The sequence below is a fragment of the Xiphias gladius genome, chromosome 10 (assembly GCF_016859285.1).
Source record: "Xiphias gladius isolate SHS-SW01 ecotype Sanya breed wild chromosome 10, ASM1685928v1, whole genome shotgun sequence".
Taxonomy (NCBI): Eukaryota; Metazoa; Chordata; class Actinopteri; order Istiophoriformes; family Xiphiidae; genus Xiphias; species Xiphias gladius.
This window is the reverse complement of record NC_053409.1, coordinates 19211585-19229099: the sequence shown is the minus strand read 5'-3', so window position 1 is coordinate 19229099 and position 17515 is coordinate 19211585. Positions and strand designations below refer to the sequence as shown.

General features: G+C 39.4%; 1 protein-coding gene across 2 annotated transcripts; it reads right to left on the bottom strand.

The window, feature by feature from the left end:
* Positions 1-9594: 9594 nt before the first annotated feature.
* Positions 9595-17248, bottom strand: LOC120795144 (eukaryotic translation initiation factor 5A-1-like). Of its 2 annotated transcripts, none has more exons than XM_040136730.1 (5): positions 17153-17248; positions 15730-15918; positions 15483-15587; positions 14270-14401; positions 9595-13515 (listed from the first exon to the last, which is right to left on the bottom strand). In XM_040136730.1, the coding sequence occupies exons 2-5, from the start codon at positions 15889-15891 to the stop codon at positions 13453-13455; spliced, it is 462 nt and encodes a 153-aa protein (XP_039992664.1). In that variant the 5' UTR covers positions 15892-15918; positions 17153-17248; the 3' UTR covers positions 9595-13452. The 2 variants fall into 2 exon arrangements, with proteins under 2 accessions (XP_039992664.1, XP_039992665.1); XM_040136731.1 differs by lacking the exon at positions 17153-17248 and adding an exon at positions 17009-17031.
* Positions 17249-17515: the final 267 nt, after the last annotated feature.

The window sequence follows — 17515 nt, the reverse complement described above, 5'->3', positions numbered from 1 at the left end:
GTGGTTGTATTTTGGTCAGATCTCTTAGTCCTCTCGCTGCCAAGGCAACAGGCTTTGGAAACAAGGATTTAGAGCGGCTCTGAGGATGATCCAGGCTATCACACAGACAACAGCCAAGACCCCCGTATACACACCCTGATATGCATAATGTACAATCATTGTATTTACCCACACAAACAAAAACATAAACCTTGTTTCCATGGACAGGAAAATTAACAAGTAGATGCACCATGTGAATCAGAAGACCGGTGACAGTGCAACACCTGCAGAGGGAATTTTTAATGCAGATGAGTAGGGTGAAATTTTACAACAACTATTGTCAATAATAATTAGGGAAAGACAAAACTCCTTGAGGTTATAAGTGATGAAACCAGCTGAAATTTCCATGTTAATTCGGTAAAATAAAGTTTTGAAAAAGATCTAAGAACACCCGAGTTATGGCTTATTAAACCATGAATTTTGAATTCTATATTACATAACAATATCTTTGTGTGTGTGTGTGTGTGTGTGTGTGTGTGTGTGTGTGTGTGTGTGTGTGTGTGTGTGTGTGTCCCAATTAGCCCTTGCCAGTTCCCACAGTGCATAACGGCTCCTGTCACTGTCATCCTCCAGGACACAAGCAGGTGTCCAGATCATCCATTTAGAGTCACAAATGCAGCAAAGGGTATGTTCCCTCATTGGCTTCCCAACCACTAACACCTGCTGTTGTGTTGGTTGCAGCACTCAGCCGGCTCACAGGCAACCGAGAACCCAATCTTATTGGTTTGGGCCTCATGTAATGGGTCTTTGTACAACTGCTGTAGGATTATTCTATGCACAGAGGCCAAATTAAAACATGCTGTTTACCAAACGTGGGCGTCACAAAGGTCTATTCCAGAGACTGACATACTGTACATACAGTATTTTTACATCCAGTGACAAAGCCATCTAGTGGCTGTAAAATGTCAGACTTTGACATGGGACACTGTGTCAAAGCCACTTGCTTCCCATTTCAAGCTGACAATCATCGTTATTCAATCTTAACCATCACCATGACTGCTCTCTAACTTTAACTAAGAGGCTGATCAAACTTTAACCTTATCATTGTCAGATCAGAAAATGGTTTTATTTTTGCAACAGCGATTAATAACTTGTGATTTACCTCCCTTCCGATAGGGGGCATCAGAAATACGACCATGTGTGCATTTACAAAATATGTATTTTGTCATGTAATTTGGAAAAGCTGTTGATATTCCATGTATCTGCTAAACCATAACAGACTCTTCACCTTATATTCCCAAACTCTGACTCACTTTCTTGATGCTCATATAGCTCATTTGTGTTAATTTGTTTACTTTTTTCCTTTCTGGTATGTGTTCCCACTGTACTGCACCCAATTTTCTCATTGGGGATAATAAAGTCTTAGACTGAAGTAAAACCATAGCTCAAAGAATAGCTCCAGAGCCTGTACATTATAACTCATGCAGGTAAATATTTATACTTATTTAAGGGATAGTGGGGATTGTAAAACTTCACAGGGACTGGGGTCTCATGGGAAAACTGACTTCTCACCACAACAGGTGCATCCCAGATGTGAAGAGAAGCAATGTTACTAGAAGGTTTGGAGGAAAAAGAAAACATAAAAAGGTACAGAGTGCATTAGAAAAGACAATGAGGTGGAGTATAAGGGATTTAGCAATATAATAACAAAAAGAAGGAGGGGATTACGAGCATAACGTACAGCGAGAACTAAAAGCTAAGGCACAATAGAAAAGATGGGGCAAAGAGGTTAGAATAGGGGAAAAACTGAATGAGTTGTGAATAACGTAAATGCCATAGATTTGCTAAAGGAACATTAGCTTTTTTTAATCGTAAAATGTGTTAGTGATTAATACTTGACCTGTCCTTTTTTTTTGGCATTATATCACCATTGCTATTACTGTTTCTGCAACACAAAAAGTAGTTTTGCCTACTCTGCTTTGACATAACAACAGAAGGGTGTTATGTGTTATGTTTGTTGCTGTGTGGTGATTCTTGCCCATTTTTTTTTAGACATTGTGGCACCATCTGGTGTATGGAAACATGCAAACATGTCAACACGTGCTATAATAAATCACATAAATCTTAAACCAGGTACTCTGCTGGGATTAGCAACCTGAAATTCACACACAGAAACACATTCATTTTAACTGAAAAATTTCCACCTACAGTATTGTCCAAGGATGCATTTGTGACTCCGTTTCACTACATATGGTTTTGGTTGTGGACACACACACACACACACACACACACACACACACATACAAATAGGAACGTCAGAGGTGATTATAGCATCAGGTTGAAAACAGCTTGTTCTGCTTTACTATGATGTCACTTACCTCAGTCTCCTCACTTTTTTGGGGTCAATAAAACACACACACACACACACACACACACACACACACACACACACACACACACACACACACACACACACACACACACACACACACACACACACACACACACACACACACACACAGACTCTCTTGGAGTCACTGTAAGGTTTATCCGCTCCCTACAGCGGCCCAGCCTATCCCACAACCCTGTGGGGCTGGAACCGGTGATCAAGGAGAACTGTACTCTGGGTAACGCTGTTTTCATAACCGCTCCCAGTCCTCAGTCCACAAACACTAAGAATACACAGCACATATGTACCACATTACACGCTCATTCGGTCACTCAAGCGCACACGTACACAAACACACCAAAGTGTAACTGAAACCTAAAATGACTGTTTTGCTGAGTTAATGCTGTTAATACGCTTCCTCAAAAGCTGCTCATATTATTCCAGAATTGAACGTGGTTCTTACAGTTGTAGTAATCCAGGTACACACATTCATACATACATTCATATATACATACATTCTAAGCAGTTTAAACCATCCTAGGCAAGACAAATACTTAAAAATACCAAACAAGTGGTGTGTTAGATAATAGACCAATGTGCATTTATGTATGAAGTATCATGAAGTTCATTTTGAGTAACTTCATGATCATCACTCTTCATAGTGGGTGATTGTACGGTGTTAGTCACTGTTGTTTCTCTTTCATGAAGAGAGATAGGACCTCTGCATCAGGGGAAATACTCATTTTCTCATGGCGTTTCCCTCATAGAAGAGACAAAACATGAGTGAGCTGTTTTACAAACATTGGGGATGTCATCCGAAAAAAAAAAAAAAAACACAACACACTGGCAGTGGCTCTCTCAGGGTGTCCTTGGGCTGTTTGTGGAGGAATCCACAACCACACATTCATACACATGCTGGAATTGAGGTTGTATTAAGGACAGAGAATCCATTTTAATTTAGGATCAAACAAATATTGAACACATCTTAAGCTTTTTCCACATTGGTCCTGGAGGCCAGGAGCCAGGAGGTCTGTTTTTCCTTTCTCTTTCTAGTTTTTCTCTAGGCATGAACACAAACACATATCTCACAATAAACAGGCACCAGAACTGCACATTTTCATTCACTGGCTTTAGTCGTGACCAAATCGGAAACTCTCGGGTCACAAGACAATCTCTCAATCCATCTGACAACCCCACATCCACCCCGGCAACACTGGAAACAAACACACACAGAAGTATCGTTTCTTTCTAGTGGTTTCCTGTTATGTAACACACCCAGTGCTCAGCTGTATAGTGGGTACAGTTATGTCCTGGAAATCAATAAGTGTGGGAGGAGAGCGGACAGGCACCTGTTTATTAATATGATAGCATTGCCTCAGAATTCCTCCACCACTCCCAAAGCCTCCCTTTGGCCACATCTGCGTCAACACATCAACATGAGTGTTAAGACAAACGGAACAAATCCAGGCGATGCTTGCTGACTTTTAACTTCTTATCTTACTTATCTTTTCCTCTATTTATCATATCCTTTGTTTTCTACACAGTCAGACAATGTTAACTGCATTGGCAGTGACTCACCAAGAAACCACATAAACTGAATGTGATCTAATTCCTGTGGCTTACTAAACATTCAAGGTTTTAGCCATCTGTCTGGAAACAAGGTCCAATTTCAGTAGTAATACATGTAGCCTGTATTAATAATAATAGCACTTGGGATGTGTAATCCTACATATAAGCAAGACACCCAGAATTAAAGAGACACAAAACATTTTCACAATTTCTTTTGCTTTGTGTCTCTTTGCAGTCATTTTGCTTTTCTTTAAGGTTATTTTGCATCTCTGTGACCATTTTACATCTCTTTGAGATTACATTGTGTCCATTTATGGTTATTTTGCATCTGTGGTCACTTTGAGTCTCTTTGTGGTCATTATGTGTCTCTCTGTGGTAATTTTGCATCTTAGCAGTTGTTTTGTGTCACTCTGTAGTCCTTTAGTACCTCTCTTTAGTCATTTTGCATCTTTGTAGTTGTTCTACGTCTTAATCATCTAAAAACAGTCTTGTCAAGGAGATGATTCAAAGATTTAATCATTTTTGTCCTGAAATATTGACCAGTGACTTTCTGTTTACAAAGGGTTTCAAAAAAAAAAAGAAAAAAATTTCATAAAATGAATTAAAATAAAGTAAATTAAATAAAGCACAAACAGTAGTGTTTTTATTCCTGATCTATAAGAAGTTTACTCATCTGGTTTGAATAATGACCCTCCCCAACCCACCTCCCATCAGCTTTTTTTTTTACTGTCATCTCCCCACCTCCTGCTGGAGTCAACCTCCAGATGTTGAACACAACCTTACAAACACATACATTGTAGGTCGCACATACACAGGGAAGTTCAAAGCTGTGCCAGAGGGGAGCAGGTGGTCAGAAACAACACTCTGCATTTGACCAGAAGTCTATCAAAGGCTACTGCCTAATGTTCAAACTCCATTCATCCAGATGGGCTAGCCAGGAAAACAGAAGCTCCATAGCCATTCATTATGAATGTATTGTAGCCCATGTGCAGTTCTTGTATATTACTTAAAATTCTTACGTATTTAACATTGTTGTATATGGCTCCATGAGCTCATACATATCAATATTGATAGGTTTTTTTCTTCTGATTTTTTTTGTATTTTACATAATTACATACAAATTACAGGAATTATTGTCCTGAAAATTGTTGGGTGCATGTTTTTTATGACGTTAACAGATTTTGTTGCATTCTTCTATGCTGTAATATTATCATACTATTATAATAATTGTATAATAATTTAAATAAATAAATTTCCTCACAAGCACTGGAAGAGGACCTATAAAACACTATGTTTTTTTCACTTATTTGTTTTGTCAGTTTGTGAGGTAGTCCACATGTGCACACCGAGCGTACATTTAAATTGTATGGAAGAGGAGGAACACAAAGAAGCAAGTTTTTGCTCTGTCGAACTCTAAAACAACAAATAACCAGTCTCGATTAAATTGTTTGCCTATGAACTCATTGGCTAATTCTTTTCGGGATGACAGGAGAGTCTTTCCAGCAGTGTGAGTTTACAGACGGTTGTCAGCTAAAATAGAATGGACATGCTGTGAGCTCAGTTTCAAATGAACACATGTTAACAAAGCGTTTCTAAAGACAGAACACTCCCCTGGCACTTCTGGTCTTAATCAAATTCTTGTACCAATGTGCGCATACAAAGAGTCACACATACACAGACTTGCACAATGTCCCCACTTTTCCCAGCCAACCTTTTGACACTGAATAGATCTTGAACACAACCTGCACTTATGAGTAAAACATGAAATCCCAAAATGAAAGTTAAGATGATGTCTCTTGTTGACCATAGCTGCTACCGACATCAGTTTCTGGCCTTAATATCTTTCTGAATTGGTTCAAAACAGCTTCTGAGTGTGGTTCAATGTGTGTATTTAGCATTTGGCTAATTTATCTCAAAAAATTTGGGGATCCTCATGATCGACCCTGAACTTTCAGAGTGTATAAACTAATGTGATATATAATATTTTTGTGATGGAAGAAAAAACATTTCATTTAGGACTGTATCAGGATATGGCGGAAAGCTGCTGGGAAGCTTAGATTTTCTATGTGATACCATTCAATCGCCTTGAAAAAACATGCTGCAGTCAAATTTCTTTTTCAATATTTTGTTTGTTGTTTAAGTTTCCAGTTCTTAAAAACAATGATGGCAAAAACTTGCCTGCCGTATTACATGTATTACCTGTAAATGTAAGAATTTTACAAATAAAAAAGAGAACTGAAACCAAGACTAAAGGTCTACAGACACCTTAGCAACTTTGTGCAGCTGGTATAGCAGCAATTTGCTTCAAATGCTAACGTGTTGTTTAGTTGGTATAATACCATGCATACCATCTTAGTTTAGTGTGCATGCTAACATTTGCTAATTAGCAGTAAAGTAAAGCAACAATAAAGTAAAGCACAGCTGAGGCTGATGGGGATGTCATTAATTTTTGCAAATATTTGATCATAAACCAAAGTATCGGGCAAATTTTGATCTGATAATGGCATCTAATGTAAAGTATTACCAAGGTTTGTCCTGCTGGGGACATGAATTCCTTTACCAAATTACATAAAAATCTATCCAATAGCGCTCCAACAGAAAAGCCAGGGAATCACCAGTCACTAGGATACATCATCTAGGGAACATGAATTTCTGTACAAAATTTCTTGGTAATCCACCCAATAGCTGTTGAGTTATTTGAATGTACACCAAAGAGGTGAACTGACCTACAGACAGATATCGCCACCCCTAGAGCCACAGTGCTGCTGGAGAAAGTATCTAGACTGAGAGACACAAACGCTTCTGTGCACCGCAATCCATCAAACGGTTGTTGGATTTGTTTTCAGTATTCATCCTTGTACCCCCACACCACACACACAGAGAAACTTTTCCTACTGCTCCTCTCTCAGTGGGATTGAACACATGAAGGGAGGGCAAAACACCTCCTTCTGTCCTCCGCCAATCCTGCAAATCCGGTCAGAGGCTGAGATGAAGTGATCTTTTTCTCCATTTTCGTTTTACTTCAAAATCTGGATTTAATAACTTCACTGATCTTCAACCCCCCCCACGCAGACACACACGCACCCAAACTCACACATGTAGGCCCGACTGTCTTTTATTCTCTTTTTCCTCATCTCATTCTGAACTGGTCATAGACTCTTTTTATTTGGCAACTCATAGTTGTAGCTGTAGGTATCTTTTGTTGTGGTACTGAAAATAGTGACGATATTTGTTTTTCCTGTCTCTTTTGGAAAGGATGGCATAGTGTTGTGTGCAAGTGATTTTCACAATAAAAGCTTTGTTGTGTTTCATGCAGCTGTATACAGGGATTTATGCCTGTGCTTTGACAGTTGCGACAGTTTGTAAATTATATGTGGGCTGGTTATGAGAAATGTAATATGATTATGTTTTGTGTCATACCTGCCCTGTATCATATTGCCATAAGGACTTCTAAATCCCTAATAGGTTATATTGACTTTTCAGTGAGCTTATACAAATATAGTAATAACACAGTTAAATGTGGGACTAATAAGAAACAGTTGGAAGAAACTGAAAGTAGCTCTGCTTCCTCTCAACTCTTATACAGATACACACCCACCACAGGCACAGTTAATCCCATAGTTTCAATGGAAGCACACAGCTCACAGTAATGCTTTGATCTCGTCTCTCTCCATCTCACGCTGTTTCGAGACATAGGTCCTGCAGTTACATAATGGCCCTCCTCTACCCTCGGCTCTGCCCCAGTGTTGATGTATATAGCCTACATATGTGTGAGTTTGGAGTAGTGTTTTCTCTAACTTACAAGAGAAGCCCTCTACTCTGAAACTCTTAAATAATTCCAAACTGGCTCATCTCCTCCAAACATCAGCCAGAAATCCAGCAGCTTCGTCGTCTGGATAAACAGGTTTGGAGCTCTATGGAATGGGCCATAAAACCTCCGCCAATCCCCACCGAGCCTCGAAAGAGTTTAGCAGATCCCAGTGTAACACTCATGGAGGAAAGAAACTTGTGATGTCTCGATGAGAGGAGGTGGCTGTGGACTTCTTTGACAAGGAGAACCTCGATTATTGACAGTCCCTCATAAATTGAAGACTTGTGCCAAACTGGGCAACCCCTGTGGCAAAGCATGCGGAGTGCTTCATTTTTGATAAAAGCCACAAACATGGAATAATCTGTGGCTGATGAAGTCAGAGAATTGAAGCAATGCTTGTGTCTTGCTTTAATTTTGAAATCACCTAATTAGATAGATAGATGAACACCAGACCACACAAATCTCAACTTTCAAAAGTGATGTTGGACTGCCACCTACTGAGCATTTGAGGTAAAGCCCCCTTTCAGATAAATGCATTTTATGATTTCTGAAACGATCAATAACTCTTAGAGTGACAATGTTTAGGGCAGCGTTTAAGAGCAAGCAACAAATATATCAGGCCAAACATTCCCCAATGTTTTAAGAGTAAATCTTTATAACACATCTTCACCAGTGCTTTTGACATTTTATCTAAGAGGCACAGGTAACTGAATAGTAATGAGCTATATTCTTTCAGTGGAGTAGATGATGAGCTTCGTTCTTTCCTCTCTTAGGGGTGGTGCAGCGTAAACACTACCAACAAATCATTAACAAAAAAAAAAGGAGAAGGAATTCAGCACATACCTTCATGGACCTCACACCACCATCTTCTCGTCACGCAAACACTACTTAGAACTACAATATGGAGAGAAGGCAAGGTCCCATAATTATGTCCACAAATCCACCCAAGTGCATTGCAGTTTCTGCCTCTTGTCATTCTGCCTAGTGTTATGTCATCCCGGAAAGTCCTAAAGGAAATTCTGTGAACTAAAACTCAAACTCAACATTTGTTGACAGTGACAGACCTGTGGTTAATAACAACACCGGTTATTCAAAGAGACTGGCTTTAGGTCTTCATTTAAGCAGGGTGCATTTGACCTGCTCTAGAATTTCCTAAGTACCTTGTTGAACTGGACCTTGGAGCTGTGTCACACAAGTCTTGCTAATGCAGAGGAAAGGAGGTGATAAAAGGTTGAAGGTGCAGCATGTCACATCAGCTGGAGGTCACCAAAGGAGTTAGCTGCGAGGCAGCAGGTCAGACGAACCATGGTTTTTAGAGGTTTCTGAGTCAACAACAGCAATTGTTAAGGACGCATGCAAAAGAAAAATAAGTCTTCTAGTGAACTAAGAATTTCACATATATATTGAGTACAATATTCATATTGCATTCTCAGTGGCTTCCTTCTAATAATAGAAGTGCCTAGTTTTTCACTGCGACAAGAGATGTCACCTGTTAAGCAGGTAGTACTGATTATTCTTACATTATTACTTGTCTGTTGTTTTTTTACACTGTGTCTGTTCTTTTCTGTCCATCTGCTGGTATGTCGGCAACCAAGTTTGAGTTTTGTAAAACATATAGCAAAGTTTCAGGTCAACACTGAGCAACCCTCACTGATTTGTTCAGCAAACATTGTTACAGTTCATTCTTTTGGTGACTATTCTTTGAGAAAGTTACTGTAACTGGCTCTTGTGCTTGACAGTGTAGTTATTTTGTCCACAGTGTAAATACCAACAACAACAAACAAACAAACAAACAAACAAACAAACAAACAACACTTTGTTGTAGTAAATTACAATGAGGCATTTGTCATTTTAACGCATTTCTTGTAGCCGGTAACTTTATTTTGCCTAAACAATAAAAACAGACAGTTGTGATTTTTAAGACAGTGGCCATACATTGGTTAGAATAGAACAAAAGAGATGTCTTTGTATCTTTATGTTCCAGAATAGGTTCAAGGTCAGATTTCCCCTGGAAGCTGTTTAGATTTTGACACTGAAACAAGAAAGTGACCCGTGCCAACCTGGGGAAATACCTTTAACCCCCTTCATCAGAATACACAATGAACATGCAGCATACAAGACTAATTCACCTATGCCCTGTTTTAACATAATATACTGTACCTGTGGTCTAAACATACAAACCACTGTTTCTTGCAAGAATAATGAAGTAGCAGAGTAAAAAGACAGAGAGAAAATGTGAAGCAGACACGGTCTCTCATGAGGTGGCATAAGACTGGGGGGAAAAAAAACAAAACAGGAAATTCAACATTCTCCAACACCGGAATAGTTTAGGCTTCTGAGAGAAATGAATCAGAATTTAAAACAAAAAAAACCCTTAATAATTTCATTTATTATTCTCACTACCGACACCGTTAAAGTAACACATCTCCTAACACTCCACTTGGAGCCCTGAGAAAATCTTCCCTCATGACACTGACATCAGTCATTTTGCACTTTTATCCCTTGAAGACCTGGATCCTATATCAGCACGTGAAGCCAGGGCCATCTCCCTTTACAGTGTAAACATTTTCTCAAACAGAATCAGAGGTCAGTCTGTTACATGTCTCCATTTGAGAGACACCTTTAAGACAGTTAAGAAGATCATTGACAAGACGTGTGGTAGTATTTTGTGCTCCATATAAGAGGCTAGAGCAGCTCAGTAATTGGTGGGAAATGAGGGTGAGAAAAGAAGTCGATTTTCCTGTGTCTAACTTTGGTTATAGACAAGTTTAACAGGCTACAAATATGGCTTAGGAAAGACTGTCATCTTCTGTTAGGGCTGTGGAGATGGAGGGTGAATGTTTTAGCATAGAAACCTAATGCCATTACTATTAAATTTCACTACAGGCTGGATATTAGGACATGGATTCTTTTGAAAACCTACACATGTATTTAAGGAGGCAGTATACTAGAAACAAGATCTGGTTTTCACAGGCACAATGGCATGCTTGCAACCAAAATAACAGACAGAGCACAATGCCACAGTGTGTGTTGGCTCACTGGGCAAGGTAGTTGAACTTTTGTACAGCTTTGTTTACTGCCCCAAAACAGCATTTCCTGCAGTTTGCATATGACGGGTTATGTTGTCCACACATTCTTTAGGCTCTTTACTCCCCGAGAACAATAAAATCAGTTTGAGGCTGAAGTTGTAAGAGGACTTAAAGTAGTCTTGCATGTGCCCCCATTTGCTATAGAACAATAGTCAGCCCAACTCAGCCAATATATACACAACAGCAACATAACGCCAGTTTCTACTATACTGCTGCCTTTAGAGCGTTCATTTGCTAGTCATTTTTTTCCTGCTTGAAAAACATAATTCTTAATATCAAATATACCATTAGTACACTGACTACAGACAGTCATGTGGCTTCCACCTTTGGTCCTTGCAATCTAGAGTACTGTTGTTGTGCAGTTTTGTACAAGTGAAAATTGGATTGCTATTGCTAGGAGAAAAAGCCAGAGTTGGAAGCCACTGTTTTAATGCGACAGCTCCTAACATGAGGGAAAATACCACACACTGAACAAGAATGGAATGATGAGAAACAAAATTCATGTAGAACTTAAGTAAAAAAAATACTTTGGTGGACTGAAGTCAGAACAAAAATAACAGACCAGCTGCCGGTCTGAACAACTTGAAAGCCAAACAGAATACCTTCCAATGTCAATATTAAAATCATTGTGTTTACAAGCATGTAAGTAATCTGATTATTGTTAACTTTTAGATGTAAACTGATGTCATAAACGTCATGTAAACACGTCCCTTACCAGGTGTAAAGGGTTGAGGGATTTCTGCTCGAGAAATCAGATTTCTTGACCATGTATATGTTTATCTGAGTTTCTATTAGGGTTTCTACAAAAGCACAGGTTCATGACCAAAACTTGAAATAGGAAAAGTATTGCTGTGACAGAGGTGCAAGAGGTGGAAAGATCATGTAATGCATTATAGTGCATCCTTGTAGCCAAAATCCAAGGTCAGACTCAAACTTGCACTAAAACAAACAGGTCTAAGTAGGTCACAGTGGAACAGCATGTTATTTGTAAATTTCTTAACACAAGCACTCTTGAAAAACTGCTTTCTACACCAAAGTGTGCCCTCTCACTCCATCACTCCAAATGCTGTGATCAAAAAAAAACAGGGGAGAGAAAAAAAAAACCCTCAGGCTGCTGCACTTCAAATATAATGCTAATACACTTAAAATATGCCAATCAGTTTTAATTTTAAAGGAAGAGGTAGGGGAGAAGACTGACTACCTGCACATAAATGCAGGTTCTACAGCAACCAAGTTAATATAGTGCATGTAAACACATTCTGATTTCCTGCCATTACCAATGTCTCCCACTAAGTTCTGTTCATGTGGATGTAAACCTAGAGAACAACCATTCAACGTGATTTTGTAAAAATCCATGTGAGCCAGAATGCAAACTCTGCACAAAACCGATAAAAATCCCATTAAACTCCAAACAGACCAACCACCCCCAAATTTACCTACCCCCACCCAAAATACAACTAAATAATAAAACTCACCTATTCTGTTCTTGCGCACCAATGTCTCCCATCACAACAAGACTTGAATAACATTCAGCATAACTACCACCTAGATTTGGCTACATCCTGTAAGACCTAAAATGGTTTCGTGTTTCCACTATTGTGTGCCAAGAAGCATCAATATCTTTAGCACTGTAATAATGCAAAAGTTGTATTAGTTTGATTATTGAAATTAAGCTTCAAGACAACATTTTTAAGACTATAATAGTAAAGGTTTTCAGTGTTTTGTTCTTTCAAAATCCTTATCTGTACATTTGTCAGCTCATAAAGGCCTCAAGTGAAAGGAAAAAGTTTTATAGCATAGAAGAGAAAATGGCCCCACCCAACCACCCCTGTCCAGGCCTGTTCAGCTTCAGAACAGCTGAGACAGCAGAGTTCCCTGCCAGAAAAGGCCAATCTTACTCAGATCCGGCTAGATGCAGTAGAAAGCTTGCCATAAGATCTGCAACTGAAGTGCTGAGTTAATTAAATTTTGCTGTTTACATAAATGTATAACTGCTAAGGCATGTGTATACAAGTCGACTCTAAGTGTGCATGTAAATGTATATGTGTTAATTGTCAAGTGCAGAAAGGCATATTCCAGCTATCAATGACGTTGTATGTTTTTAGGTTCTCTGAATTGTCTACCCAGTAGAGCTGGAGTTCACTTGAGATGTAACATAAGTGGAGATAAAATAATTTTGGGGAGAATTTAAGTTGAACACAAGGTACAGCATCTCAGCTGTAACTGAGCCTTGAAACATGTCCACAGCCAACTCAAAAACGAAAGAGTGATTTAAAAAGTAACGCACACAGGGAGAAAAGCATATCACCGATACTCTGAAAGGAATGATATGAATTGCTGGAATATTGTAAGGAATTCCTGGAATAATATCAGTACCCTTTGCAAAGATAAGCTGTGATGGTTAAGGGGGGGATAAATTCGTTGATTGAAGAAAATGCCAGTCAGCCCTGAGCTCGAGGTACAGTTGAAGAAGCTGAGCCAGTCCAGTTTCCGGATATCACTTGACTAGCAGGGAAACCTGTGGAGATGTGGGATGAAGGCCAGAAGCTTTGGTGAGGCTTGAAAACCATAATGGAGGATAAGAATGTGAGGCCTCCAGCGTTGTCCTGGGCTTATTAAGAAGTCATGGCCTTGATGCCAATAACATGCTCTTCATCTATAGCTTTCATCACAGAGACCTGAAAAGGGAAGAGAAATATACAATCTGAGACCAGATGTCCCACATTAGTTTGGTATTTTTGCAGAGTAAAGGTCCCTTTTATTCTGCCTTAATGTCAATAGCTAACTTGTTGACTTAGCCTAGCTAATATAGTGGCTTGCTAAATTAACTTGCTAACACCCAGGTTTCCATCTGCAAAGCAATATTAAAAAAAGGTCTTAAATTTATACTCAAACATTTTCTTTGACTGATTAGTTCTATTTACAAAGACTACAAGTGGTGTAGACTATAAACGAGAGGCGTGATGTGACTGAAGACAAAAGTCTGATAACAGATTTTTATAGTCATATAATGTTTTAAGTAATGCCAATACATATACCGAGCAGGCAATTAATAGTTTTTACTTTTCTAGTTTTACTTCTAAAATTAAATTAGGGAAAAGCGATGCACTGTAATTCTTAAAGGAGTATAAAAAGGACGGTAACTCAATCACCACAGTCCACCACAATAGGCACAAAACCATGAACAAAGAAACTGACTACCTTACAATAACTCATACAGTCGCATGAAGCCAACTGTTTGATGCTTGTGCAATGTCAACGGCAGCAATGGGCCACTGTCAAAGTTTAAGTAAATATCGGTGAACATAGCGAAACTGTATGACTACATGAAAATGCACCATATGAAAAGAAATCTAAGTTTTTACGGTTGCACCAGTTCAGCCACTACCAGTAAGATGATGTTACTTTTCACCCCAGGCCACACACACTCACCATAAACTGTTCCCCATTGCTGAACCTCTTTTCGATATCTTTGCCCAGGTCACAATCTGGCACTTTAAGGTCCTCTCTGGTGTCTCCGTTGTCATCCATCAGGGCCAAGAAGCCATCTGAGACATCAATTACCTAAATGTGCCATCGGGCAAGGAACAAAAATGGTAGACTGTTAAAAACATTAAGATTGTGATTTATAAAAAAAAAAAAAAAAAGCTAAGACCAGGTGGAATGCCATTCCAAAGCGAAGGGGCAGTACAGCTAAAGCTCCATCACCCTTAAAAGTTAAACCTGGCCTCTTTGACAACTAAAATACTGAAAGTGGCAGACGTTAAGAGTCACTTAGGATAATCAGTGTACACAATGAAAATCAGGTAAATAGGAGAGGGGCAGCAACACCAAAACAGAATTGAGAGCTATAGCAGAGACCAAAGGTTTAACTGTATGTGACTTTTGTTATAATCAGTGAGGATGTACATATCAGTTCCATACAAGTTCATATTTAAGCTCCATCACATGTGTGTCAATGCTACATTAAGAACTTTTAAAATGCTCAATGTTTTGAGCTACACCTATGCTATATATACAGCAGGTCATTCATAGGATGAATGTGTGTCTTGGACAGTATGTAAAGCCCAACCAAGGTGAATGCCTTCACAAAAAATTGACACACATAAAAATGTTATTTCCAAGATTCTTTAGCCATAGAAACAATAGATTAGAGACAACAGAGCAGAAATCCAATTGAACATAACTGAACCCAAGAACTAAACCTGTCGTCCCACTTATGCATATACAAACTATTGTTTTCTTGTGTTTTTAGATCATTTCTGTCCCAAAAGAGGCCTCAAATCAAGGTAGAAGAGCGTGCTTGTTGTCCAAGTCAAAACCCGTTCAACCAGTTTAAAACCTGTATATCCTTTTACAACTACCAACCAGAAAGTTCAGCTCTGACACATGTGACACACCCATTTAGCAAATGAGAAAAAAATTCTTTTCTCACATCTCACTTTTACAGTGGGACAATGTTTTAAAAATCTTAAAACGTTATGGGAAATGGATGCACTGGTTATCTAAACAAATGCCAAAAAACTACTACTGTCTTTCAATACCAACTTGTGTCAACTGACACAATACCCAACTTTCATTGAAAATGCTGCATACCCCTTGGAGCCCTTAAGTTACACCATGAGCTCCAACAGGGACATCTTACCTGGTAGTCTTTCCTTGTTACATTTGGGACATCCATGTTATGGGTAGATGGGCAGATATCTTCTAACTTCTTCTGAGTAAAGATGTCAAGTCCAGTAAGGTGAACCTGAGAAAATACCAATGCTGATCAGATTTGGCCTTGACCCAATTAAGCACTGGGGTTTACTTGTGAAATTGGGAAACCTCAAACTAAAATCACAAAAGTGCCTAAAGCTCTGCATTCCAAAGGATGCACTAGATGCTTTTACCTTGGCATGCCCATGCTTGCCAGTCTTAGAGGTAGACATGTCAACGATCTTACAGGGACGTCCTTTCAGCATGACATAGCCGTTCTTCCTCAGTGCAGAGCACTGCATGGGGTATGTTGTAGAAGCGCCGGAGTCCGCAGTGGTGAAATCATCGTCAGCCATGATGGGCAACGGGCTGTTCTTTGTCACCTGGATGAGCAAACCAACACGTGGACAAACATAAAATGTGATTGAAAGTAGAATTACTTATTAGGATGTCTGTGGTATGAAGAACCAATACTGCAAATATACAAGAGGAATACCAAAAGATTTTTGTTTTGATTTTGTTGTTTGCTGGTGAGCACAGATTTGTAACACTTGTGAATAACAATCAAAGACACTGAACTATGACTACACCCAGGACCAGCTTATACTACCCAACAGCTGTCAGGAAAAAGGCTGGTGCTGAGCACACTGTATCCTACAGAAGATGTAGTTACGTTGTCACGCTCAATATTTTTTTCCCCTAATAGGAAGTCGACAGGAGTTGGGCCATAAGTGCTTAGAGAGAAAAAAAAAAAAAAAAAAATCAATAACCCGAAATCAGAGAGGTAGACGTCGACTCCAAGTCAATGCCAGTTCCACTTAGTGCTTTGCTGCACATTGGTCGGCGTTAAAATGAATCTTCCCAAACAAACGTTCAAACGCTTTCAAGATTAAAAGTAATTAGCGATCCAGGGTTGCTCTAATATCAAGTCACTTCCCCACGTTTGTGCACAAACAAACATCCAAGGCGGCGCAACCATATATCGCTGACTAACTATATGAAACGCTAGCAGCTGTCGGTAGTCGCTAATGTGTAAAATTTGCTTGTACACCATGTTGCCGCCTTCTCCAATTCTATTTTACACACTGTCCGGGGGAAAACTGCTAACGTGTTAGACATGTCAGCTACCGTAGTAGTAGTGTTAGTTCACTGCCTTCAGAAAGTATTCTAAACAATGGCTCAAGTTAGCGTTGCAGTGGCTAGTCAGCTTAGGTTAGAGAGCTAGCAAACACCACTAACTAGCTATGTTACGTGGCAGCTGGGCCAGATGAGCATCTTTAAAAAAAAAAAAAAACAGTCAGCTAGCTTCAGGTTCCACCTCGTGCAATTTCTGTCATCGTTAGCTAGGTTAGCTAGCTAAACGCCACCCACACCCATTGACACTGACTGACGACACTGGCTGCTAACGTTAGCCAAAAGCAGTGTGCCGACTTCTCCCAACCGCCACCCTCCAAACATCTTGTCACCGCTTACAAGTTACTGATTAACTACCGAGACGACAGATCCCTCCGGGTATTGCACATCAGGTAAGGCGTTACTACCCTGCCAAACAGTACCTTCGTTAACTTCAGCTAAATTGCCAAAAGTCTTACTTATAAGCCCCCACGTTTAGCTTACCGTGTGTCTTGCTTCCACCAAAAAAAAAAACCGGAAAGTCACTTCGCATGCGTAGAGCTTTTGTACTGCAGGAGGGGCAGAGAGGGCAGGTACGGGCTCCGGTGGCCGATGTGACATCTGCAGTCGATAGTTACTTTACAGATTCAGATTTTACGTATAAAACATATGATCATCTAATAACTTATGGCGGGTCTTTTTTGTTTGTTTTTTTCCAATTTCAAATATTTAAGGATTTTAAATCACATGCTCCGTACATGTTAATGCGTAAAAAATAATGATAATCCAATGCCATAAATATATAATAATATAACACTCTGAGAGGGGCCAGTCTGCATAACAAGTAGCTCTTCAACTACATTTTGT

What these genes read in the sequence shown, in the direction of transcription:
- LOC120795144 (XM_040136730.1), bottom strand. Translation starts at nt 15,891, where the DNA reads ATGGCTGACGATGATTTCACCACTGCGGACTCCGGCGCTTCTACAACA. An exon ending in GCAAGCATGGGCATGCCAAG is followed by an intron (nt 15,588 to 15,729) that starts GTAAAAGCATCT and finishes GTATTTTCTCAG; the next exon opens with GTTCACCTTACTGGACTTGA. An exon ending in TAACAAGGAAAGACTACCAG is followed by an intron (nt 14,402 to 15,482) that starts GTAAGATGTCCC and finishes TGGCACATTTAG; the next exon opens with GTAATTGATGTCTCAGATGG.